The sequence below is a fragment of the Lepus europaeus genome, chromosome 18 (assembly GCF_033115175.1).
Source record: "Lepus europaeus isolate LE1 chromosome 18, mLepTim1.pri, whole genome shotgun sequence".
In the NCBI taxonomy this organism is placed as follows: Eukaryota; Metazoa; Chordata; class Mammalia; order Lagomorpha; family Leporidae; genus Lepus; species Lepus europaeus.
The window spans coordinates 47432538-47453985 of record NC_084844.1 but is presented as its reverse complement, the minus strand read 5'-3'; the positions used below and the strand labels follow the sequence as shown (position 1 = coordinate 47453985).

The 21448-nt window shown below is 49.5% G+C and overlaps 1 protein-coding gene across 3 annotated transcripts in view; it reads left to right on the top strand.

The window, feature by feature from the left end:
• METTL16 (methyltransferase 16, RNA N6-adenosine) overlaps positions 1–20454 on the top strand; it is an 89459-nt gene extending 69005 nt beyond the window's left edge. For 2 of the 3 annotated variants that reach the window (XM_062215745.1, XM_062215746.1), the window contains exons 9-10: positions 13120–13293; positions 13423–20453. In XM_062215745.1, coding sequence (XP_062071729.1) covers positions 13120–13293; positions 13423–14049 — 801 coding nt within the window. In that variant the 3' untranslated portion in view covers positions 14050–20453. Of the gene's footprint in view, positions 1–13119; positions 13294–13422 lie in introns of all 3 variants that reach the window. The other variant, XM_062215747.1, reaches the window with a different exon arrangement.
• The last annotated feature ends 994 nt before the right edge of the window (positions 20455–21448 follow it).

Genomic DNA, 21448 nt, shown 5'->3' with positions numbered 1-21448 from the left:
GTTGGCCCCACAAAATTATTTTTTTTATTTTTTATTTTTTTTTTAATTTTTTATTTTTATTTATTTATTTATTTTTTGACTGGCAGAGTTAGACAGTGAGAGAGAGAGAGACAGAGAGAAAGGTCTTCCTTTTCCGTTGGTTCACCCCCCAAATGGCCACTAATGTTGGTGCGCTGCGGCCGGCGCACTGCGCCAATCTGAAGCCAGGAGCCAGGTGCTTCCTCCTGGTCTCCCATGCGGGCGAAGGCCCAAGGACCTGGGCCATCCTCCACTGCACTCCCAGGCCACAGCAGAGAGCTGGACTGGAAGAGGAGCAACTGGGACAGAATCCGGTGCCCCAACTGGGACTAGAACCCGGAGTACCGGACCAGCATCCCAAATGGGCACTGGTTCAAGTTCCTGCTGCTCCTCTTCTGATCCAGCTCTCTGCTATTGTCTGGGATAGCAGTGGTAGATGGCCCAAGTTCTTGGGCCCCTGCACCTGCGTGGGAGACCCAGAAGAAGCTCCTGGCTCCTGGCTTCGGATCACCTCAGCTCTGGCCGTTGCAGTTATTTGGGGAGTGAACCAGCAGAATGGAAGACCTCTCTCTCTCTCTCTGGCTCTACCTCTCTCTGTACCTCTGTCTTTCAAATAAATAAGTCTTTAAAAAAAAAAAAGAAAGAAAGGCATAGTTACAGGCAGAGAGAGAGAAATAGAAGTCTTCCATCTGCTAGTTCAGTCCCCAAATAGCCACAACAGCTGGAGCTGGTCCAGTCTGAAGCCAGGATCCAGAAGCTTCCTCTGGGTCTCCCACGCAGGTGGGCCCCCCTCCACTGCTTTCTCAGGTCACAGCAGAGAGCCGGATTGGAAGGGAGCAGCCAGGTCTCGAACTGGCACCCATATGGGATGCCAGAACTGCAAGCGACTGGTTTACCTGCTACGCCAGCCCCATTCCGTAAATTTTTAAAAGCACTCTTGCATGTTTAAAAAAAACTTGCTTCTGAGCTGGCTGGCTGAATGATTTCTTGCACTGTGCTGAGAGGTGGTGATAGAGTAGCGTGTGTCTGTTGTTAAGCTTCTGTTGCAAGAGTGAATGACTGCTTGTGGCCTGCAGCCTCCCACCTTAAGTTTGACACAGTTCTCAGCACGTGGTGTTTACAGAAGCCTGCTACCTCTCCTGCAGACCTTTCTCCAGCCCACACAGCAGGCTTGTTCCTGGGGCTTCTCTCCCAAGGTCTCTGAAGTCATAGTCGATCTTGCTGTGTCTCCGAGTCCCTTTGTCTGCTCTTGTAGAGTAGACACGTTGAGGCACACATCAGAGAAGCACAGTGGGACAGTTTGCTGTTGCCACCTTGCTTTTGAAAACATGAACTCCGATTTGAGGCAGAGCCTGTCCTACCTCTGCTCAGCAGCTGGGCGGGCTGTAGGGCTGAAGTGCAGCTCCCCAGGTCTATTTAAATGGCCTTCACCTAGACTCACCCCCGACAGTGCATGAGGCTATCTAGGGGTTTGCGTTTGCACCAGTCAGTCACCAGTCAAAAAGGGGCGTTTTTGACGCTCCTACCATTGGAAGGATTATCCTCTCTGTTGTCTGCTGGAATACTGGGACCTTCCCACCGAATGGTTAGACTAATTAGTCATGTCCCCAGGTGTCCCTGTACCGGCACCGGCAGCTATGGGAAAGTGGAGCAGATGCTTTCTGTTTACTCTGTCTCCCAGGCTTGTTGGCAGGAAAGGTTGAAGAACCGATAGTCAGCTCTGGCACCGTCCACGCCAGCTCAGAGACCAGGGCTGCTCTTGCCCTGGAGGATTAGTAGCCATTTCAGATCCAAGTATCAGAGGGCACTGTGTTTGTGTGTTAGCAGAGTCAGTTTATTTTGAAAAGGAATCCCCTAAGCCTCCTTCCTGTTCCTTTCAGGGTGTCATAGTTCCAAACATCAAAGAATGTCTCTTGCCACCAGCCTCAGATCTCTCTCCCCTGCTAGAGTATTCTTCCCTCCCTCCCTCTGCTCCAGCCCCAGGCTGTTATTGCATTCCCAAGTGTTCCATTAGAAACACTTAAACCGCTACAGGGAAAGTGGCAATTTCTGGTTTGTAGTAACCCAGCAACAGTTTCTTAGCACTGGTGCCCTGATCAGCGACTGCCTTCCCTGGGGTAATCCTGGGGTGCTCGTGGGACCTCTCCCCACCCCCTGTTGTTTTACAAGCTAACCTGACTTTCCCCTTTTTGTGCTTGTTAAGGGTGGGACAGGAGGAAGAGGATGCTTTGGACAAGGAGAGGAAGCTAAGGAATAGAGCTGGTTAAGCAGAAATATTGACCTAGTTCCCCACCCCCATTCCTGCCATTTTAGGGTAAATGTGCCAGTTACTATGGCAACTTGTGTTTGCACTTATCTCAGGCCTACTGACTCGTTTCTCTTGGTGCTGAATGCTGGAAAATTCTAATGCACTGATGGTTCAAGTACCTCCACTAATCCCAGTGCTGTTGTCTGGATTTATTGTAGCAACACATTGGCGAGCCCTGGCGTTGATGGCATTTTTGTGCCGTCATTTCTGACCAATGATGAATCACAGGAAGCAGGTTGTGAGAGCTGCTCTTTATGGAATTCTAATGAGCCACTTAGAAAGCTTCCTTATCCTAGGCTGCCTCTAACTGCTGAAAGTATTGTCTTAGCTCTGCTTTGGGTTTTCTTTATAGTTGTTGTCTGTTTTGGTTTGTTTTTTTGTTGTTGTTTTGGTTTTGTTTTTGGTTTTTTTTTTTTTTTTTTTTTTTTTTTTTTGCTTTTTCTTTTTTCTTTTAAGGAAGTTTGACATTGGTCAAGAGAAAAAGGGGTAAGTAAGCTCTAGTGAGCAGTGCATTGTTGGTATAAGCATTTCCTAAGAACTTGGGTTTTAAAAAGCATCCCCATACTTGTAAGACCTTTCCTCTATGCCCACGACTTTCCTGTCTGGGGGGTAATAAGAGGGCTTCAGGAGAGCAGGCCGAGGGAGGGGTCAAATCCATGAGTTGACGTTGTGGGTGTTATACCTATGCTCCCCTGACGGTATTCTACTCCTACTCCAAAGGTTTCATAATCCCTGCTAGCTGAGGAATTCCAAAGAGGTGCCCTGGGAGTTGCCAGTTGGAAGCAGACATCAGCTTGGCACTTCAGGCCTCCCTGTCATTTTAACAAGAGCCAGTGTGCTTTATGAACATTTATGTGTTGATTTTATGCGTGCCACCTCCTGAACAGCTGGCCTGACTCCTCCCTATCTGACATTGCTGGTTCCCTGTCCCCTGTTCCTATCACTGGGTCTCTGCCATGGCACCAACCCAGTGTAGTGTCTGGCACAGAGGCCCTCAGCTAATAATTGCTGAATGTATAAAAACATACAGGAATAAATGCTGTGGAGCACTAAGCTCAGACTTCTTCCCAGTACCAGCTATGGCAGAAAACAGCTAGGGACGAAGCCCTAGGCATCAAGGTAACAAAACATTCCCATGAGGTTTCTATTCTCTTCAAAATCCTCTTGAATTAGCTTTAGCAGGGAGCTGGATCCGAAAGTGGGCCAGCTGGGAGTTGAACTGGTTCCCATATATGAGATGCTGGCACTGCAGGCAGCAGTTTAACCTGCTATGCCACAATGCCAGCCCCTTAATATATTTTTAATAAAACATTTATTTTTATTTATTTGCAAATGTTAACAGAGAGGGAGAGATAAGACACCTTCCATCTGCTAGTTAATTCTCAAATGGCCACAACAGCCAGCACTGGGCCAGGCTGAAGCCAGGAGTTAGGGGCTTCATCTAGGACTCCCATGTAGGTGCAGGGTACCAGGAATTTGGGCCATCTTCCGCTGCTTTCCCAAGCACATTAGCAGAGAGCTGGATCAGAAGTGGAGCAGCTGGGACTTGATCCGGCGGCCATATGGGATGCTGGTGTTGCAGGTGGTGGCTTAATTGATTAATTTCTTCTTTTTTCTACCTCCTTCATTAAAGAGAAGTTTCAGTCACTTTTTAAAAAAGATTTATTTACTCAAAAAGCAGTTTACAAAGACAGAGAATAGAGATCTTCCATCAGCTGGTTCAATCCCCCCAAATGCCTGCAACAGCCGGGACTGGACCTTGCTGAAACTAGGAGCCAGGAACTCCATCTGGGTCTCCAACATGGGTGGTGGAGGCCCAAGAAGTTGGCCCACCTTCCTCTGCTTTCCTAGGTGTGTTAGCATGGAGCTGGATCAGAAGTAGAGCAACCAGGACTTGAACCAGTGGTCCTATGGGATGCCAGCATCACAGGTGGCAATGTAACCCACTGCACAAGAATGCTAGCACCCACACTTTTTTTAAGGTTTTGATTTCTTAATTTGTTCTTTTCATTTTTTAAAAAGATTTATTTATTTATTTGAAAGAGAATTACAGAGAGGCAGAGGCAGAGAGACAGAAGTCTTCCATCCGCTGGTTCATTCCCCAAATGGCTGCAGGAGCCAGGAGCTTCCTCCGGGTCTCCTATGTGGGTGCAGGGGCGCAAGGACTTGGGCCATCTTTCACTGCTTTCCCAGGCCATAGCAGAGAGCTATATCGGAAGTGGAGCAGCCAGGACTTGAACTGGCGCCCATATGGGATGCCGGCACTGCAGGCAGCGGCTTTACCCGCTATGCTACAGCACTGGCCTCTAATTTGTTCTTTTTAAAAAAATTAATTAATTTGAAGGGCAAATTGACAAAGAGAGGGAGACACAAAAAGAGATATTGCATCTATTGGTTCACCCCCAAACAGCTGCAACTGTCGGGCCTAGGTTAGGCTGAAGTCAGGAACCCGGCATTCCATGCACATCTCCCACTTGGCAGCAGGCATCCCAAAGACTGTCTTAACTTTTGTGCAAACAGTGTTACTACATAGTTTCCATCCTAGGGATATGCTACAATTTAGCCATTCTACTGTTTAGAGCATTTGAATTGTTTCCAGTTTATAGCTATTATGAATAATGTTACTGTGAACATTTTTGTACAATTTTTTCCATATGCCTGGCTACACATTGCTTTTGGATATGAACCTAGTAGTGGAATTGCAGGTCATGGAGAAGTTCAGTGTTAGTAAATCTCTGTAAAGATTTCCTTTCTGGGGGTTAGGGTTGAAACCCAGCAGTGTTTAATAGTCTCAGCCCTTGTTCTGCGTCTATACCAACACTTGATGTTCTAACATTTATGTCAATTTTTATTTATTTATTTATTTTTTTCAAATAGCAGAGGGAGAGGGAGAGACAGAGATCTTACTTCCACTGGTTCATTGTCCAAATGGCCACCACAGCCAGATCTGACCTGGCTGAATACTGGAGCCAGGAACTCCATCCATTTCTACACATGTGTGGCAGGAACCCAAGGGTTTAGGCCATCTTCTGCTGCTTTCCCAGGTGCATTAAGAGGGAACTGGATCAGAGGCAGAACAGCTAGGACTGGAACCAGTACTCTGATATGGGACATTGGCATCACAAGTGGTGGCTTAAACCACTGTGCCACAATGGCCCTGTCATTATGTATGTAATTTGCATTTTTCTAATCACTAATGAATTTTAACATCTTTTTGGCTAACTAGATATTTTTCTTTATTTTATTTTATTTATTTATTTATTTTTGACAGGCAGAGTGGACAATGAGAGAGAGAGAGAGACAGGGAGAAAGGTCTTCCTTTACCGTTGGTTCACCCTCCAATGGCCGCTGCGGCCGGTGCGCTGCGGCCAGTGCACCACGCTGATCCGAAGCCAGGAGCCAGGTGCTTCTCCTGGTCTCCCATGGGGTGCAGGGCCCAAAGACTTGGGCCATCCTCCATTGCACTCCCGGGCCACAGCAGAGAGCTGGCCTGGAAGAGGGGCAACCGGGACAGAATCCAGCGCCCCAACTGGACTAGAACCCGGTGTGCCAGCGCCGCATGGCGGAGGATTAGCCTATTGAGCCATGGCGCCAGCTGATATTTTTCTTTTGTCAAGTGTCTGAGACTTTTGCCTTTTTACAGCTAAATTTTTTTTTTTTTAAAGATTGATTAATTGATTTGAAAGGCAGAGTTACAGAGAGATGTCTCCCATCTTCTGGTTCACTCCCCAAATGGTTGCAATGATTGGGGCTAGGCCAGGCTGAAGCCAGGAGCCTGGAGCTTCAACTGAGTCTACCATGTATGTGGTAGAGGCCCAAACACTTGAGCCATCTCCTGCAGCTCTTCCCAGGCCATCAGCAGGGAGCTGGATCAGAAATGGAGCAGCTGGGATTCAAACTGGTACTTATATCGGATGAATATTACAGGTGCTGGCTTAACCTGATGTGCCACAATGCCAGCCCCCCTCTCTTGTCTCTTTCTAGCTAATCTTACAGTCATTGAAAATATGTTCTGGCCACGAGCCCTTCTTCAGTTATATGTGTTGATAATGTCTTCTCCCAGCAGCATCTTTGGATGAACAAGAACTTCATAATTTAATGTAGTGTACCTTGTCTTTATGACTAGTACTTATTTTATCAACTTCTTTAAGACCCAAGGTCAAGAATATATTCTATACTATTTTCTAGAAGCTTTATCTTTTTTCTTCATGTTTGAGGAACTTTTTTTTTTTTTTTGACAGGCAGATTTAGACAGTGAGAGAGAGAGACTGAGAGAAAGGTCTTCCTTCCATTGGTTCATCCCCCAAATGGCTGTCACGGCTGGCGCGCTGCGCCAATCCGAAGCCAGGAGCCAGGTGCTTCCTCTTGGGCTCCCATGCAGGTGCAGGGCCCAAGCACTTGGGCCATCCTCCACTGCCTTCCCGGGCCACAGCAGAGAGCTGGACCGGAAGAGGAGCAACTGGGACAGAATCCGGCACCCTGACCGAGACTAGAACCTGGTGTGCCGGCGCCACAGGCGGAGGATTAGCCTAATGAGCCACGGCACTGGCCATTTTTTTTTTTTAAAGATTTATTTATTTACATGAAAAATAGTTACAGAGCAAGGAGAGACAGAAGGAGAAAGAAAGAGATATCCCATCCACTGGTTTACTCTCCAAATGGCTACAATGACTAGGGCTGGCCCAGGCTAAAGCCAGTAGCCAGGAGCTTTCTCCAGGTCTCCCATGTGAGTGCAGGGGCCCAAGCACTTAGTAGGGAGCTGGATTGGAAGTGGAGCAGCCAGGTTTTGAACTGATGCTCATGGGATGCCAGTGTTGCAGGCAGCGGCTTAACCTGCTACACCACAGTGCCGGCTCCATTGAGGGACTTTTTTTTTTCTTTTTTACGATTTATTTATCTGAGAGAGAGAGTTGCAGGCAGAGAGGGAGAGACAGAAAGAGAGGTCTTGCATCCACTGGTTTGCTTCCCAAATGGCTGCAACAGCCAGAGCTGGGCCAGGCTGAAGCCAGGAGCCAGGAGCTTCTGGGTCTCCCACATGGGTGCAGACTTTACCCACTACACCACAGCGCCATCCCCAGTAGGTAACATTTTACAGGAAGTTTACATTCTCTCTCTCTCTCTCTCTTTTTAAACTCTTTACTGTTTTTACTTATATTCTAGGAATTGGTTCAGGGCATTTTACTATTGTTTCATTCTGTAGAGAATTATTTGAGGGTTTTTTAAAATTTTATTTACAGGTTAGAGAGATCTAAGCTGTAATGATGATAATTCATTCCCCAATGACTGTTAACAGCCAGGGCTGGGCCAGGGCAAAGCCAGGAGCTAGGGCCTCAATATGGGTTTTCCCCTGTGGGTGACAGGAACCCAACTACTTGAGCTGCCATCTTCTACCTGCCAGTGTGCACATTACTAGGAAGCTGGAATGAACCCAAGCAGTCTGATACAGGATTTGGGCATCCCAAGCTGTGGCTTAACCATTGTGCCAAGTGCTTGCACCTCAGAAAATTTTAAACTTCAACTTAGCAAATTAAGACAGTAAAAGAAATGGCCACTGAGCTTTTAATGAGGAAGCTGCAGTTTTAGGCAGCAGAATGTTCAGGCCACATCCTGGCAGCAGAGTGGCAGCCTGGAGGGCCTGGGGCAGTCGCTGTTCAGAGAGTAGCTGAGCAGCTGCCAAGGTCCCAGTGCAGTGGTCAAGAGCACCCTTTGGCCTGAAGGCCATCCTAGAAGCTGCTTTGCCAAAACACAGTGGCTGTGGCTTCAGGCTCAGTAGATCTACTACCTGCAGGAGGTAGGAAGAAATCAATGATTTCATGCAGTCTGCGGCTTCATCAGGGCTGTTTGCCATTGCTCTAGTCAACAGTGGAGCTTTGGCAATATAGCAGATTCTGTGCTGGGTTGTGTCAACTTTGCCCTCATTTGAATTCTCTTGACTGAACCACTGAGATCTAGAAATTAAAGTGATGGTTTAAGAAATTTGTAGACAACTCTGCTCAGTAAAGCATATTTTTAACATTAAGAAGTAGGGACTGAAGCAGCATTGTGGCACAGTGCCACATTGTATATCAGAGTTCCAGTTCAAATCCCCTTCTAATCCAGCTTCCTGCTGATGGGCTGGGAAAACAGGTGAAAATGGTGCAAGAACTTGGGTCCCTGCCACCAGTGGGGAGACCTGGATGGAGTTTTCAATTCCTGGCTTCAGCCTGGCTCAGACTTGGCTGTTGCAGTTATTTGGAGAGTGAACCAGAAGATGGAAGACCTCTCTCTGTATGTTTCTCCCTCTCTGTCACTTTGCTGCACGACAGCCAGGGTGGGACCAGGTCTACACCAGGAGCCTGTAATTCCATCTTAGTCTCCCACATGGTTGCCAGGGGTCCAGGTACTTGGTCCATCTTCAGCTGCCTACCCAGGAGCTAGATCAAAAGGTGAGCAGCTGGCACTGGAATTGGCACTCTGATATGAAATGCCAGAATCACAAGTAGGGTCTTAACTTGTTGTGCCACAGGGCTGGTCCAGATTATTCATTTCTTAAGATCTGATCTTTTAGGCCGGCGCTGCGGCTCAATAGGCTAATCCTCCGCCTGCGGCACCGGCACACTGGGTTCTAGTCCCGGTCGGGGCACTGGATTCTGTCCCGGTTGCTCCTCTTCCAGTCCAGCTGTCTGCTGTGGCCCAGGAGTACAGTGGAGAATGGCCCAAGTCCTTGGGTCCTGCACCTGCATGGGAGACCAGGAGAAGCAGCTGGCTCCTGGCTTTGGATCAGCGTGGTGTACCGGACACAGCGGCCATTGGAGGGTGAACCAACGGTAAAGGAAGACCTTTCTCTCTGTCTCTCTCTCTCACTGTCCACTCTGCCTGTCCAAAAAAAAAAAAAAAAAGTCTGATCTTTTTTTTTAGGATTTATTTATTTGAAAGAGTTATACAGAGAGAGAAGGAAAAGCAGAAGCAGAGAGAGGTCTTCCATCCGCTGGTTCACTCCCCAGTTGGCTGCAATAGCCGGAGCTGTGCAGATCCGAAGCCAGGAGCCAGGAGCTTCTTCTTGGTCTCCCACACGGGAGCAGGGGCCCAAGGACTTGGGCCATCTTCTACTGCTTTCCCAGGCCACAGCAGAGAGCTGGATCAGAAGTGGAGCAGCTGGGACTCAAACCGGCACCCATATGGGATGCTGGCACTGCAGGCAGCGGCTTTACCCACTGTGCCACAGCGCCAGCCCCGATCTTATGTTTTACCATGACCCTGCCTACTAGGAATTTTCCATACAGACAGAAGGGGACTTGAATGATTGTTTTAAGGCATACTTAAGTTAATCTCTAATCATGTAAAAACCTCAGTTGAGAATATCTAGAGTTTCTGTCTCTTGAATAACTAGCTTCTATAGTAAAATAAAAGTTAATTTGGAACAATGCTGACAGTATGTATATGTGTGTCTTACAGCAGTTAATTAGAAATTTTCAGAAATGCCAGATTTGTTGCTTGACCACTGTCTGAAAAACTGGGGCCAGAGTTCAAGGTGAAGGCGCCGGAAGCTTTTGGTTTAGGTGTGAGATAGCAGGGTGATGCATTCGCTGTTCTGTCGTCTCTGACTCCCTCAAGAGTTTGCACATGGACTCTTGATAGAGTTCTTGTCAGCTTTGATGAGGCTGTATTTGTGTCCTTTAATGTCCAAAAATGATGAAGCCTCCATTCTGACTTTGGAAAAAGGATTACAGACCAGCGTAATGATGAATGAGAAGTGGCAGTACCTTGCTGTGTGGGCTGGAGTGCGTGAGCACACCAGATCACTCCCTCCATCAGAAGAGACAGGAGAAGAGCTGGGAAACCCTGACCTTTAGCCGTGAGGGTGCTGGGCGGGCTGTTGGGGTGCTTGTTCCAAGGGGCTGTTGGTGATTGCGGCCTTGGGTACTGTGAAGTGGAGTGGGGAATCCCATTCTTCTCCTCTGTCCTCCTCCCACACACCACTGTCTGGCTTCCTCCTCTGCTTGATAATCCTATTTTAAGCTCCTTAATGCAAAGTGGTAGGCTCTCAGAAGACTATAGAAATTTTATGTCTCTGACGCTGGGTGATTGAGTAATAACAGTAGTACTGTCGTAATGTCAGTAGAATTCATCTCATCTTGTCTGAAACATAATTGAATAAGTTAAGGCTCACACAGGTCTCAGGGTCCATTATCTGTTTCTCAAGAGCAGACTCACACATGCCTGCTGTTTGGTTCTTTTCTCCCTTCTGAGTTTATTTTTCTAGCATTCTTTAATTTAAGTTTCTTATTTTTTTTTTAACAGGCAGAGTGGACAGTGAGAGAGAGAGAGAAAGGTCTTCCTTTTGCCGTTGGTTCACCCTCCAATGGCCGCCGCGGCTGGCGCACTGCGGCCGGCACACCGCGCTGATCCAAAGCCAGGAGCCAGGTGCTTCTCCTGGTCTCCCATGGGGTGCAGGGCCCAAGCACTTGGGCCATCCTCCACTGCACTCCCGGGCCACAGCAGAGAGCTGGCCTGGAAGAGGGGCAACCGGGACAGAATCCGGCGCCCCAACCGGGACTAGAACCCAGTGTGCGGGCGCCGCAGGCGGAGGATTAGCCTATTGAGCCGCGGTGCCGGCCTAAGTTTCTTACTTCTAATATAAAGAAAAAATGATGGATTTTTTCTTTGAGATATTATTTCTGATACTATAAAAGTTTGGAATAAACTGGCTAGTTGGTTGTGTGTGTGTACAATGTGGGGCTGCCGGTTGGTCTTCATGAGGCCTTGCCCAGTAATTGGAGCTTATTATCCTTACCTGCTCATTTTGCCCCAAACCTTGAGAGTTGTCTTGATTTTTAGACCTGGTCCTGGCTGTTGCAGCCATTTGGGGAAGTGAACTGATGATAGGTGATCTGTCTCTGTCTCTGACTTTCAAATAACTCAATAATTTTTTTAAAGATTTATTTATTTATTTATTTGAAAGAGTTACACAGAGAGAGAAGGAGAGGCAGAAAGAGAGAGAGAGAGGTCTTCTATCCACTGGTTCACTCCCCAATTGGCTGCAATGGCTAGAGCTGTGCTGATCCAAAGCCATGAGCCTGGAGTTTTTCCAGGTCTCCCACATGGGTGCAGGGGCCTAAGGACTTGGACCATCTTCTACTGCTATCCCAGGCCATAGCAGAGAGCTGGATCGGAAGTGGAGCAGCCGGGACTTGAACTGGTGCCCATTTGGGATGCTGGCACTGCAGGTGGCAGCTGTACCTGCTACGCCACAGTGCTGGCCCCAGTAAATAATTTTTTTAAGATTTATTTTTTATTTGAAAGGCGGAGTTAGAGAGAGGGAGAGATCTTCCATCTGCTGGTCACTGCCCAGATAGCTGCAACAGCCAGTTCTGAGCAAGGCTGAAACCAGGAGCCAGGAGCTTCTTCCGGGTCTCCCATGTGGGTGCAGGGGCCCAAGCACTTGGACTATCTTCTGCTGCCTTCCCAGGCACATGAGCAGGGAGCTGGACTAGAAGCAGAGCAGCTGGGACTTGAACTGGTACCCATACTGGATGCCAGTGCCATAGGTGGCAGCTTTACCCATTATGCCACAATGCTGGCCCCAAATATACCTTTTTTTTTTTTTTTTTAAGATTTATTTATTTATTTGAAAGAGTTACACAGAGAGAAGGAGAGGCAGAGAGAGAAAGAGAGGTCTTCCATCCTCTGGCTCACTCTCCAATTGGCTGCAATAGCCGGAGCTGTGCTGATGCGAAGGCAGCAGCCAGGAGCTTCCTCTTGGTCTCCCAAGTGGGTGCAGGGGCCCAAGGACTTGGGCCATTCTCCACTGCCTTCCCAGGCAATAGCAGAAAGCTGGATCGGAAGTGGAGTAGCCGAGTCCCGAACTGGCGCCCATATGGGATGTCGGAGCTGCAGGCCAGGGTATTAACCCGCTGTGCCACAGTGCTGGCCCCCAAATAAATCTTTTTTTAAAAAAGTTTTGTTAGGGGGGTGGCGCAGTGGGTTAAAGCCCCAGCCTGCAGTGCCAACATCACATATGGGTGCCATTTCGAGTCCCAGCTGTCCACTTCCAACCCATTCCTTGCAAATGCACCTGGAAAAGCAGCAGAGGATGGCCCAAGCCCTTGGGCCCCTGCACCCTTGTGGGAGACCCAGAAGAAACGACTGGCTCCTGGCTTCAGATTAGCCCTGCTCTGGTCATTGTGGCCATTTGGTAATGAACCAGTGGATGGAAGACTTCTCTGTTTCTCACTGTATCTCTGTCTTTCAAATAAAATAAATCTTTAAAAAAAAAGTTTTGTGAGCAAGTGCAAATCCATCTTAGCACAGTGTTCGTAATACACGTGGTCTCACCCAAGAGCTGTTTTCTTTAAAAAGCACCATTTAGGAATTTTTACTTATATAAATTTTAAATACAGTTGGTATGATTTGGTTTCTAAAATGGAACTTGAGTCCCTCTAGTGGGTGTTGTTCACCTTCAAAGTTTAAAATAGAAAGGAAAATGTGAATCTTGATTTTCACGGAAGCAGCTTTCAGAACCGTTCTCCTCGCCGGTGCTGGTCTTTCCTCTCCAGCTGGAGACGTAGTTTGCGTGGCCCTCTATCCAGCTCCAACTCAGCAGTGCTTGTGCTGACCCAGGAGATCCCCGCGGCCCTGGGCCTCCCTGCTGTGATTCACTGGCGGCTGTATGTCACACGCACAGGCCTTTGTGGCTTTGATGCTCCATGATCGGTAGCAGAAGCCATGGAGCCTTTCCTGGCCAAGTCCACTGTCGTGCACAGGGTTTAATTACTTGGGTATATTTCTTCTCATTGCCTTCCCTTGTCTTTCAGTCACCACCGAGTAAGCGGAGGAAGCTAGAGAAGCCGAGGAAACCCATTACATTTGTGGTGCTGGCGTCTGTGATGAAGGAGCTGTCCCTGAAAGCCTCGTCCCTCGGGGCGGAGACGGCGGAAGGCATAGTCGTGGTGACGACCTGGATCGAAAAAATCCTCACCGACCTCAAGGTACCTGGTGAAGGCACCAGTGAAGGCCTCGTGTTGGGCTCCCTTTTTCCTTTTCTGTCTTCTTTGTTCTCAAGGAGTCTGGGGAGAAGAGAAAAGTGAATTCCTATAAAATGTGTTTTTCCTCAATAGGTGCAGCATAAGCGAGTTCCCTGTGGGAAAGAGGAGGTTAGCCTTTTCCTAACAGCCATAGAAAATTCCTGGATCCATTTAAGGAGAAAGAAAAGAGAGCGCGTGAGACAACTGAGAGAAGTTCCTCGAGCTCCTGAGGATGTCATCCAGGCCTTGGAAGAGAAGAAGTCCACCCCCAGAGAGTCTGTGGGCAGCAGCCAGGACGGGGTGCAGGGCCCTGGGGAGAGCGCCCCAGGTGGGCCTGCTCTGCACGAACGCCAGCCTGCTGCTGTTGGGGGCCATTGCCCAAGCCAGGAGTCCCTTTCCCAGGAAGAAAACCCAGAACCCATGGAGGAAGAGCGAAGTGAGGAGAAAGGAGGGCCGGAGGCTGTGGAGAGCTGCAGAGGCTCTGGCCACGGGGCCCAGGACCCAGAGGCTCCTGAGCAGCTGAGCAGCCCTGGGGCTGAGACGGGCAGGCCTCTGCCAGGAGCAGCTGCTCAGTACCTGTTTAAGTGTCTCATCAACGTTAAGAAGGAAGTGGGCGACGCCTTAGTTGAAATGCATTGGGTTGAGGGCCAGAACAGGGATTTGATGAACCAGCTGTGCACCTACCTGCGGAACCAGATTCTCAGGCTTGTTGCCAGTTAACTCCAGACTGCGTGTCCAGGTAGAGAGGTGTCTGTGAAGCCTGCTTTGAGAGGCCTGTGGGCTGGCGAGAGGAAACCCAGCTCTGGCTCCCTTAGTAGCCTCATGCGGCATCACCTAAAGAGGAGAAGCCAATTAATCCATTCCCTGCCCCCCAACCCTTTTTTTCTTAAGTTCCAGAGGGTTGTATTGTGGAAGCTCAGGAGGGAGAACTTGCTTATCAGCCACAACAAAAAGCCATCAGGAAACTCAGGAGGGACTTCAAGGAGACTCCAGCAGGCCACCTCAGCTTTGGACTGTTGTAGTGTCAGGAGGTCATGGGGCGAGCAGGCCTTGGGCCCTGCATCCTAGGGTCCCCCTCAGGCTGGACCTGCTCACTCTGGCTGATGATTCCTGCGTCTGTCCTAAAAGGAGCTGGCCCCGGGCGGGAGGTGAGGGAAGCTGCGGTAGGTCAGTCGGTTCCTGGCCCAAGGCCGTCCTGTTGCTCGTCAGGAAGCACTGGGTGAGCTGAGCCCCTCCATGGTCAGACACCCGCCCAGCGTGCCAGGCCCTGCCTCCAGCCTGCTAAGAGTACTGTTTTGCAGCAGGGCTACTGCTGTCTCATTTTTGTTTTGACATTAAAGTGGAACTTGTTTTGTTTTTAATATAAGAATGCTCGAGTCAAGAGCTGTCCTTCCTGTGTGAGTCCTGGGCTTGGGAGCCATTTTCTTGGCCTTGCGGGGTAAGTGGAAGGATGGTGGGAATGCAAAAGGGGGCAAGACCTGTGTGCAGCAGGGAAGTCTCACCCGTGCTGCTGACCAAATGCCGCTCTCTGTGGCTTCCGTATAGTCTACGCCATGTTTTCCTGCTAGTGTTGGAGAATTCTGTGGCCAGGGTGACCCTGTCCTTAAAACACCTCCCCAGTTGCAGTGCCAGGGTTGAGCAGAGAAGCCTCTGGAAGGAATCTCCTTTTTGTTCTCTTGTGTTAGTAACCCTCTGCCATACTTGACTTTCACAGCTTGATTTCCCTCCAGCAGCCGGGGGTTCTATTCCAGACTAAAACCTCGGCCGCGTAGCTAAGCCAGTCCTTGGACAGGCAGCTGTTGGTTAGGGGAGAAAGCAGATGGGCTTGGCATATCTTGGTGGCAGCTAGATCAGATACTCAAAAAAGGTATAGAAAATGAAAATATGTTGCCTCCCCATGGCAGGGGATCCTGAGCTGAACAGGGCAGTGTGCTCACCTGGTCCACAGACCTCTAGGGCACCCACAAACCTTCTGGAATTACTTCTAAGTGTGCTGTGAGCAGCTGTGTTTTGTTTTTATTCTGGGGAATAGGACCGTAGCATAGAGCGGATCAGTAACCTGTGAAGGATTAAGAGCCGCTCTTTTGTCAGAACGAGGGACCCAGGGTCAGAGTCACACAGCCAGCGTTCGGGCCAGGGCCTTGGACTGCTCTGTCCGGGCACTCTCTGCTGGGCTGGCCGACACCACCTGACATTACTCTTGAATCATATGCTGGCCCCTACCTAGTGTTCTTGATATGATTTGAAGATCTTTGAGTTACGTGGCACCTATTCCACGTCATCAGTGAGTACTTGTTTGCTTGTTTATAAAAGAGTAGTGCCTGCTCATTAAAAAGATTTGGACAAATGTAAACCACAACAAAACTGCCCCTGGCCTCAGTTGCTCGGACTGACCGCTCTTGTGTCCCGTCGGTGTGTTTGCTTCCCGGCTTTTTTTTTTTTTTTTGACAGGAAGAGTGGATAGTGAGAGAGAGAGACAGAGAGAAAGGTCTTCCTTTTTGCCGTTGGTTCACCCTCCAATGGCCGCTGCAGCCGGCGCATCTCGCTGATCCGAAGCCAGGAGCCAGGTGCTTCTCCTGGTCTCCCATGCGGGTGCAGGGCCCAAGGACTTGGGCCATCCTCCACTGCCTTCCCGGGCGATAGCAGAGAGCTGGCCTGGAAGAGGGGCAACCGGGATAGAATCCGGCTCCCCGACCGGGACTAGAACCCGGTGTGCCGGCGCCACAAGGCGGAGGATTAGCCTGTTAAGCCACGGCGCCGGCCTTGCTTCCTGGCTTTCTGTGGCTGGGGTGTGTGGGTCTATGGGTAACTTTGGTTGTGCTCCTGCTGTGCCTTCAGCTTCCTAGGTGGTGATGGTGGTGATTGGTTTTTTTTTTTCATGTGACATCTTTTTCTATGTTATTGCAACTAGCATGTTTATTTACACTCCTTGTGTGTTCAGAGTGTTTCTGGCTTAGAACTGATCTTTGTTTAGTCTTAGAGGGTCCCAGAGAATGTTCTGTGACTGGAGGCACAAGAGGTGTGTCTGTGCCTGGTGTCAATCCCAGGTGGAGACGTGGTGTCATGGAGGAGGTTTTATAGCTGCTAAGCTGAGGACCTTAGAATTCACAGAGCCCCCTGCGACAAGGGAGGCGTCCCTAGGCTTGGAGGTGCTGGAGCCTGTGTGCTTTCCTTGTGTTTGGAGGTCTCAGTTTCCTCCTGAGAAGAGTAGTCAGATTATCTTGTTGAAAACATTTGCATTCAAAGGACACCTGCCAGCTGGGCTCTGCACAGGCTGCATGAAGGGGTGATGTGCAGGGCACCCCGCATGCCGGAGAGAAGGGGCTCTTCTTCACAGGGGTTACCTGGAGTGATGCTCTCCTTCAGTCTGGAGGTCAAGTTCTGTTGGTGAATTGGTTGGAAATCAAATCTTTGTGGTGTTGTCTTCAGTTCTATTCTGGTTCCTTGACTTGCCTTCTGATCGTTTGATGACTAAAACGGGAGCAGAAGCACGGCTTGTTTCCGAGGCAAACCAAGGCTGCTTTTGTTCGTTGGAGTCTGCTTTGGAATCTGGTTCTCGCCCCACTCTGGCCACCCCGAGCTTCGAGCTTCGAGCTTCGAGCTTTGTGACACCTCCTACAGGGTTGGCAGCCCTGTGGTGAGGTGTCAGCCCATTTTAAGGGTTCCTATTGATTCATATGTATTTTAGAAAACAAAACCTCTTTTTTTCTTAGTGGAAATCAAGGCTTCCTCTGTGAGCACACCAGTTTGTAAACTCTAACAGGAATAATACAAACTGCAAGGTGTGAGAACGACATAAAGGCCCATGGAGAATCTGGGGCCGTCTTTTTTAGAGACTTGGTGCGTTTTTGACTAGCTGTGGGAGCAGCCCCTCCCTCGTCCTAAGCCACAGCATTTCCATGTAGAGCCACACGGGGGCAGCGGTGGCCCTTTTATCTAGCACATTCGCTGTCAGATATAGATAAAATTGTGTCCATGTTTCTTGAAATATCCAGTTACTACCCAGATAAGTATTTTTATGTAAACAAGTACATTTTTACATAACTAAAATTTGAAAAATAAAATTATAAAGAGAAAAACACTACCCATGGTCTTTTTATCCAGAATAATCCCTTTCAACCTTTTAGTTTGGGGGGAGTTTTTTTTTTTTTTTTTTTAATGGTCCCAGTTGACTATTTTTTCTTTTCTTTCCATCTGTCCTTGGATCAGTCCTGTGACCAACTCTTTATTGGTATCTAGTTAACGGGGATACGGGAGGGGGGGATGTTAAGTGATTTTTCATATGGTGACTTCTCACAAGCTTTCTGTTCCCGAGAACACCAAGGAGGAGACTGTTTCCATGTCCCTTAGTCGTTTCTCACATCGGGTGTATTTGGTTGTGATTTAGATCAAAGGTTAGCGAGAGCTCTGACTGTATGCACCATCCAAGTTGGCAAGGCTCTGTCGGCTCATGGAGAGGTTTTATCCGCCCTTACTTTTACGGTGCAGGATCAAGTGTTGTGGATCTGCCCATCAGAAAGGAGAAGGTCCAGTTTGGAAAACAAGTCAGGAGCCCTCTAGGAAAGGGGAGCTCAGAGGTGCAGCAGGGGATGTCCTGAAGACAGGGGCATGGCCGCACAGATCTTGGGGGAGTCGTGCTCTCTGCCTAAGTAGGATGAATGAGCTTCTGCCCACTGGAGCCAGGCTTGGATGGTTGGAGAATCTCATGTATCCCATGTACCCCTCGGCACAAATGCCAGCGGAGCATCAGAACCCCCCGCCCGGCAGCAAGGCCTCACGCTCTGTTCTGCTGTGACTCACCCAAATGACTAAAACAGCGGTTTTTTAATTGCTGGTTGGAACAGCTAATGCTGCCTTTCAGAGGCTGTGCTTTTACTGCAGGGAGCTGTGTTGTGACTGAGCACGGGCACAGCGTCTCCCCACCCCCCTCGGTCCAGGCAGGAACACCCAGGCCTCTGAGCTCCCTGCAGGGGAAGTGGAGGGACACGGGTACTCTAGGAGCAGGGGACCTGGGGGAAGAGGCACACAGCAGGAAGCACAGTGGGGCTTGGCGGAAGCCGGCTTCTTTATACTGCTCTGAAGCGGGCACAGGCTGTGTAAACCCAAGTCACCTTTCCAGCCACCCCAGGAGAGTGAAAACCAGGGAAGAGCGCACATGTGGCCCTCCCAGACCCCTCCCAGACCGGTGCCGCGGCAGCTGCACCCCTCACTATACTCAGCTCCCTCCCGTCTGCATCTCTGTGGCCCAGAATGCCTCTGAGATTCCAGAAAAATCTTACCAGTGGACTCGCGTAGACTGTCACCTCAGGTATGTGCTGCGGGTACAAGCTACAGGTAGAGAATACCACTTTTTTTAATTTTTAAAAAGATGTATTTATTTATTTATTTATTTATTTGAAAGGCAGACAACAGAGAGGGAGAGACAGATCTTCCATCTGCTGGGTTACTCCCCAGTGCCTGCAACAGCCAGGACTGAGCCAAGCCAAAGCCAGGAGCCAGGAGTTCCAGCCACATCTCCCACATGGGTGGTAGGAACCCAGGCACTTGGGCCATCATCTGCTGCCTTTCCAGGCGCATTGGTGGGGAGCTGGATTGGAAGGGGAGCAGCCAGGACTCGAACCAGAGCTCCAAAATGGGATGCCGGAGTCCCAGGAGGCAGTGTAACCTGTTGTGCCCCAGTGCCAGCCCCACAATGTCACCTTTTGGCCAAGAACAAAGCTTCCGTTTCTACATTATGGAGGAAGGAACAGAAAACCAGTGTTGCTTGTTGGTGTCCTATGTAGATTGTCTCGTTCAGCAGCCCTGGGAGGTGATGGACTGGTGTCCTGTGTGACACTGAATGGAAGCGCAGAGAGCCTAACCGGCTCTAGGGTTATTCACAGGGCTGAATTGTGGAAGTGGGACTTGAACTCACGTCCGAGGAGCTGAGACTGGGCTCTTGTGTCAGATCTCAAAAGCCAGTGCCCAGGGCTGCAGGTGCACTGGGTCTGCCATGCTCTTGTGAACCTCTGGGGAAGGCGGCGTCAGGGAGGTGACACAGGGAAGAGAAAAGGCAGCTCCTCCCAGCATTACAATCTGGCATTTCCATATTTGCTAGCTACGATCAATGAGTGAGATGTAGTAAGTGAAATTACTTATAATTACTTCTTAATTTATGCTACCAAATCTTCCCAGAATCTTGTATTTGGCAGTAGTGCAGATAATTAAGTAGTTAATGAAACCACGAAATAAAATGTCTAGTGAGAGCACATGTTGGACCAGAATCAGTGTGAAATAACTGATAATTAGGTAATGACTCTGACAATACATAATTGTATGATAATGGAAGAGAGGCCTGATTCTTTTTTTAATAAGGCAGCTCCAAATATTTTACTTAGAGAACACCACTAGACTGACGTGCTTTTTGAGCTCCCCCACCCTGCTTGCCACTGATACACTTGTTCTCTCCTGGCAGAGAGGGGCCCCAGTCTGGTCCGCATAGGGTCCTTCCTTCAGACGTGGCTGTCCCAGGACTCCGGCCTTCAGGGCCAAGCGGGAGTGCCTTGTAGGGCCTGGCTGGGAGTTCAGTGAGCTCTGGACCAGTGCACATGAGGGCTGTGTGTTCACAGAGGGGCTGGGCAAGAAGAGTGGTGGCCCAGCTAAGAGGGAGTTGCTCTAGTCATCACTGCTGGTTACTGGAGTAGTTGTCTAGTGTTGTTGAGTCATCTTGATTTTTGAGGGAAGCCAGAAATCCAGATTTATGAGAAATTTACTTACTTATGAATCCTGAAAAGTAATTCACTATCAAAAAAAAAGTTTGCGAGCTCCCCTTCCAGCAGGCAGTGGGACTGTCCGGGCCTTGCTGCCTCCCCTTCACAAGGCTCCTGAGCCTGCCCTCTCCATGGGCCTCCCGCTCGGGTCTCCCCCTTCTGGCTGTGTCCACTCTCCCAAACCCAGACCCTTCCTCAACCTCCAGGCACCCACTGGTCATCTCCTCTGGACCAACATCCACACCAGCTTCTCCTTTGTGATCCATCTCCATCCGCCCCGCCCTCCCTTTCACCATGCACAACAGAAGTCTTCAGGAAGGCTGGCGCCGTGGCTTAACAGGCTAATCCTCCGCCTTGCGGCGCCAGCACACCAGGTTCTAGTCCCAGTTGGGGCGCCGGATTCTATCCCGGTTGCTCCTCTTCCAGGCCAGCTCTCTGCTATGGCCCGGGAAGGCAGTGGAGGATGGCCCAAGTCCTTGGACCCTGCACCCGAATGGGAGACCAGGAGAAGCACCTGGCTCCTGGCTTCGGATCAGCGCGATGCGCCGGCCACAGTGGCCATTGGAGGGTGAACCAACGGCAAAAAGGAAGACCTTTCTCCCTGTTTATCTCTCACTGTCCACTCTGCCTGTCAAAAAAAAAAAAAAAAAAAAGTCTTCAGGAAATCCTTTGGGCTCCACCTTGATGACCTCTCTGTGGGGGAGCCGCTACTTTCACCTGGACTGCAGGCGGATCTTCTGTGATGGCCGGTGCTGTGCGCTGTGCCTATCCAAAGCCAGGAGCCAGGTACTTCTCCCGCTCTCCCATGCGGGTGCAGGGCCCAAGGACTTGGGCCATCCTCCACTGCCCTCCCGGGCCACAGCAGAGAGCTGGCCTGGAAGAGGAGCAACTGGGACAGAATCTGGCGCCCCGACTGGGACTAGAACCTGGGGTGCTGGCACCACAGGCAGAGGATTAGCCTAGTGAGCCGCCACGCCGGCCGGGAAGACCTTTCTCTCCGTCTCTACCTCTCAAATAAATAAATAAATAAATAAAATCTTTAAAAAACAATTAACTACAACCCAAATGAATTATTTTACCTTTTATTGTCTTGAACAGCAAGTATGGGATCATGTTCACTGCTATTTTATAATCATTTTCATTTAGTGGTATGCTATAATAACTTTTTTTTTTAAAGATTTTTTATTTGAAAGGCAGAGTTACAGAGAGGCAGAGGCAGAGAAAAGTCTTCCATCCACTGACTTCCCACATGGCCACAATAGCCAGAGCTGTGCCAATCGGGAGCCAGGAGGCAGGAGCTTCTTCCTGATCTCACACGCGGGTGCAGAGGCCCAAGGAATTCGGCCATCTTCCACTGCTTTCCCAGGCCA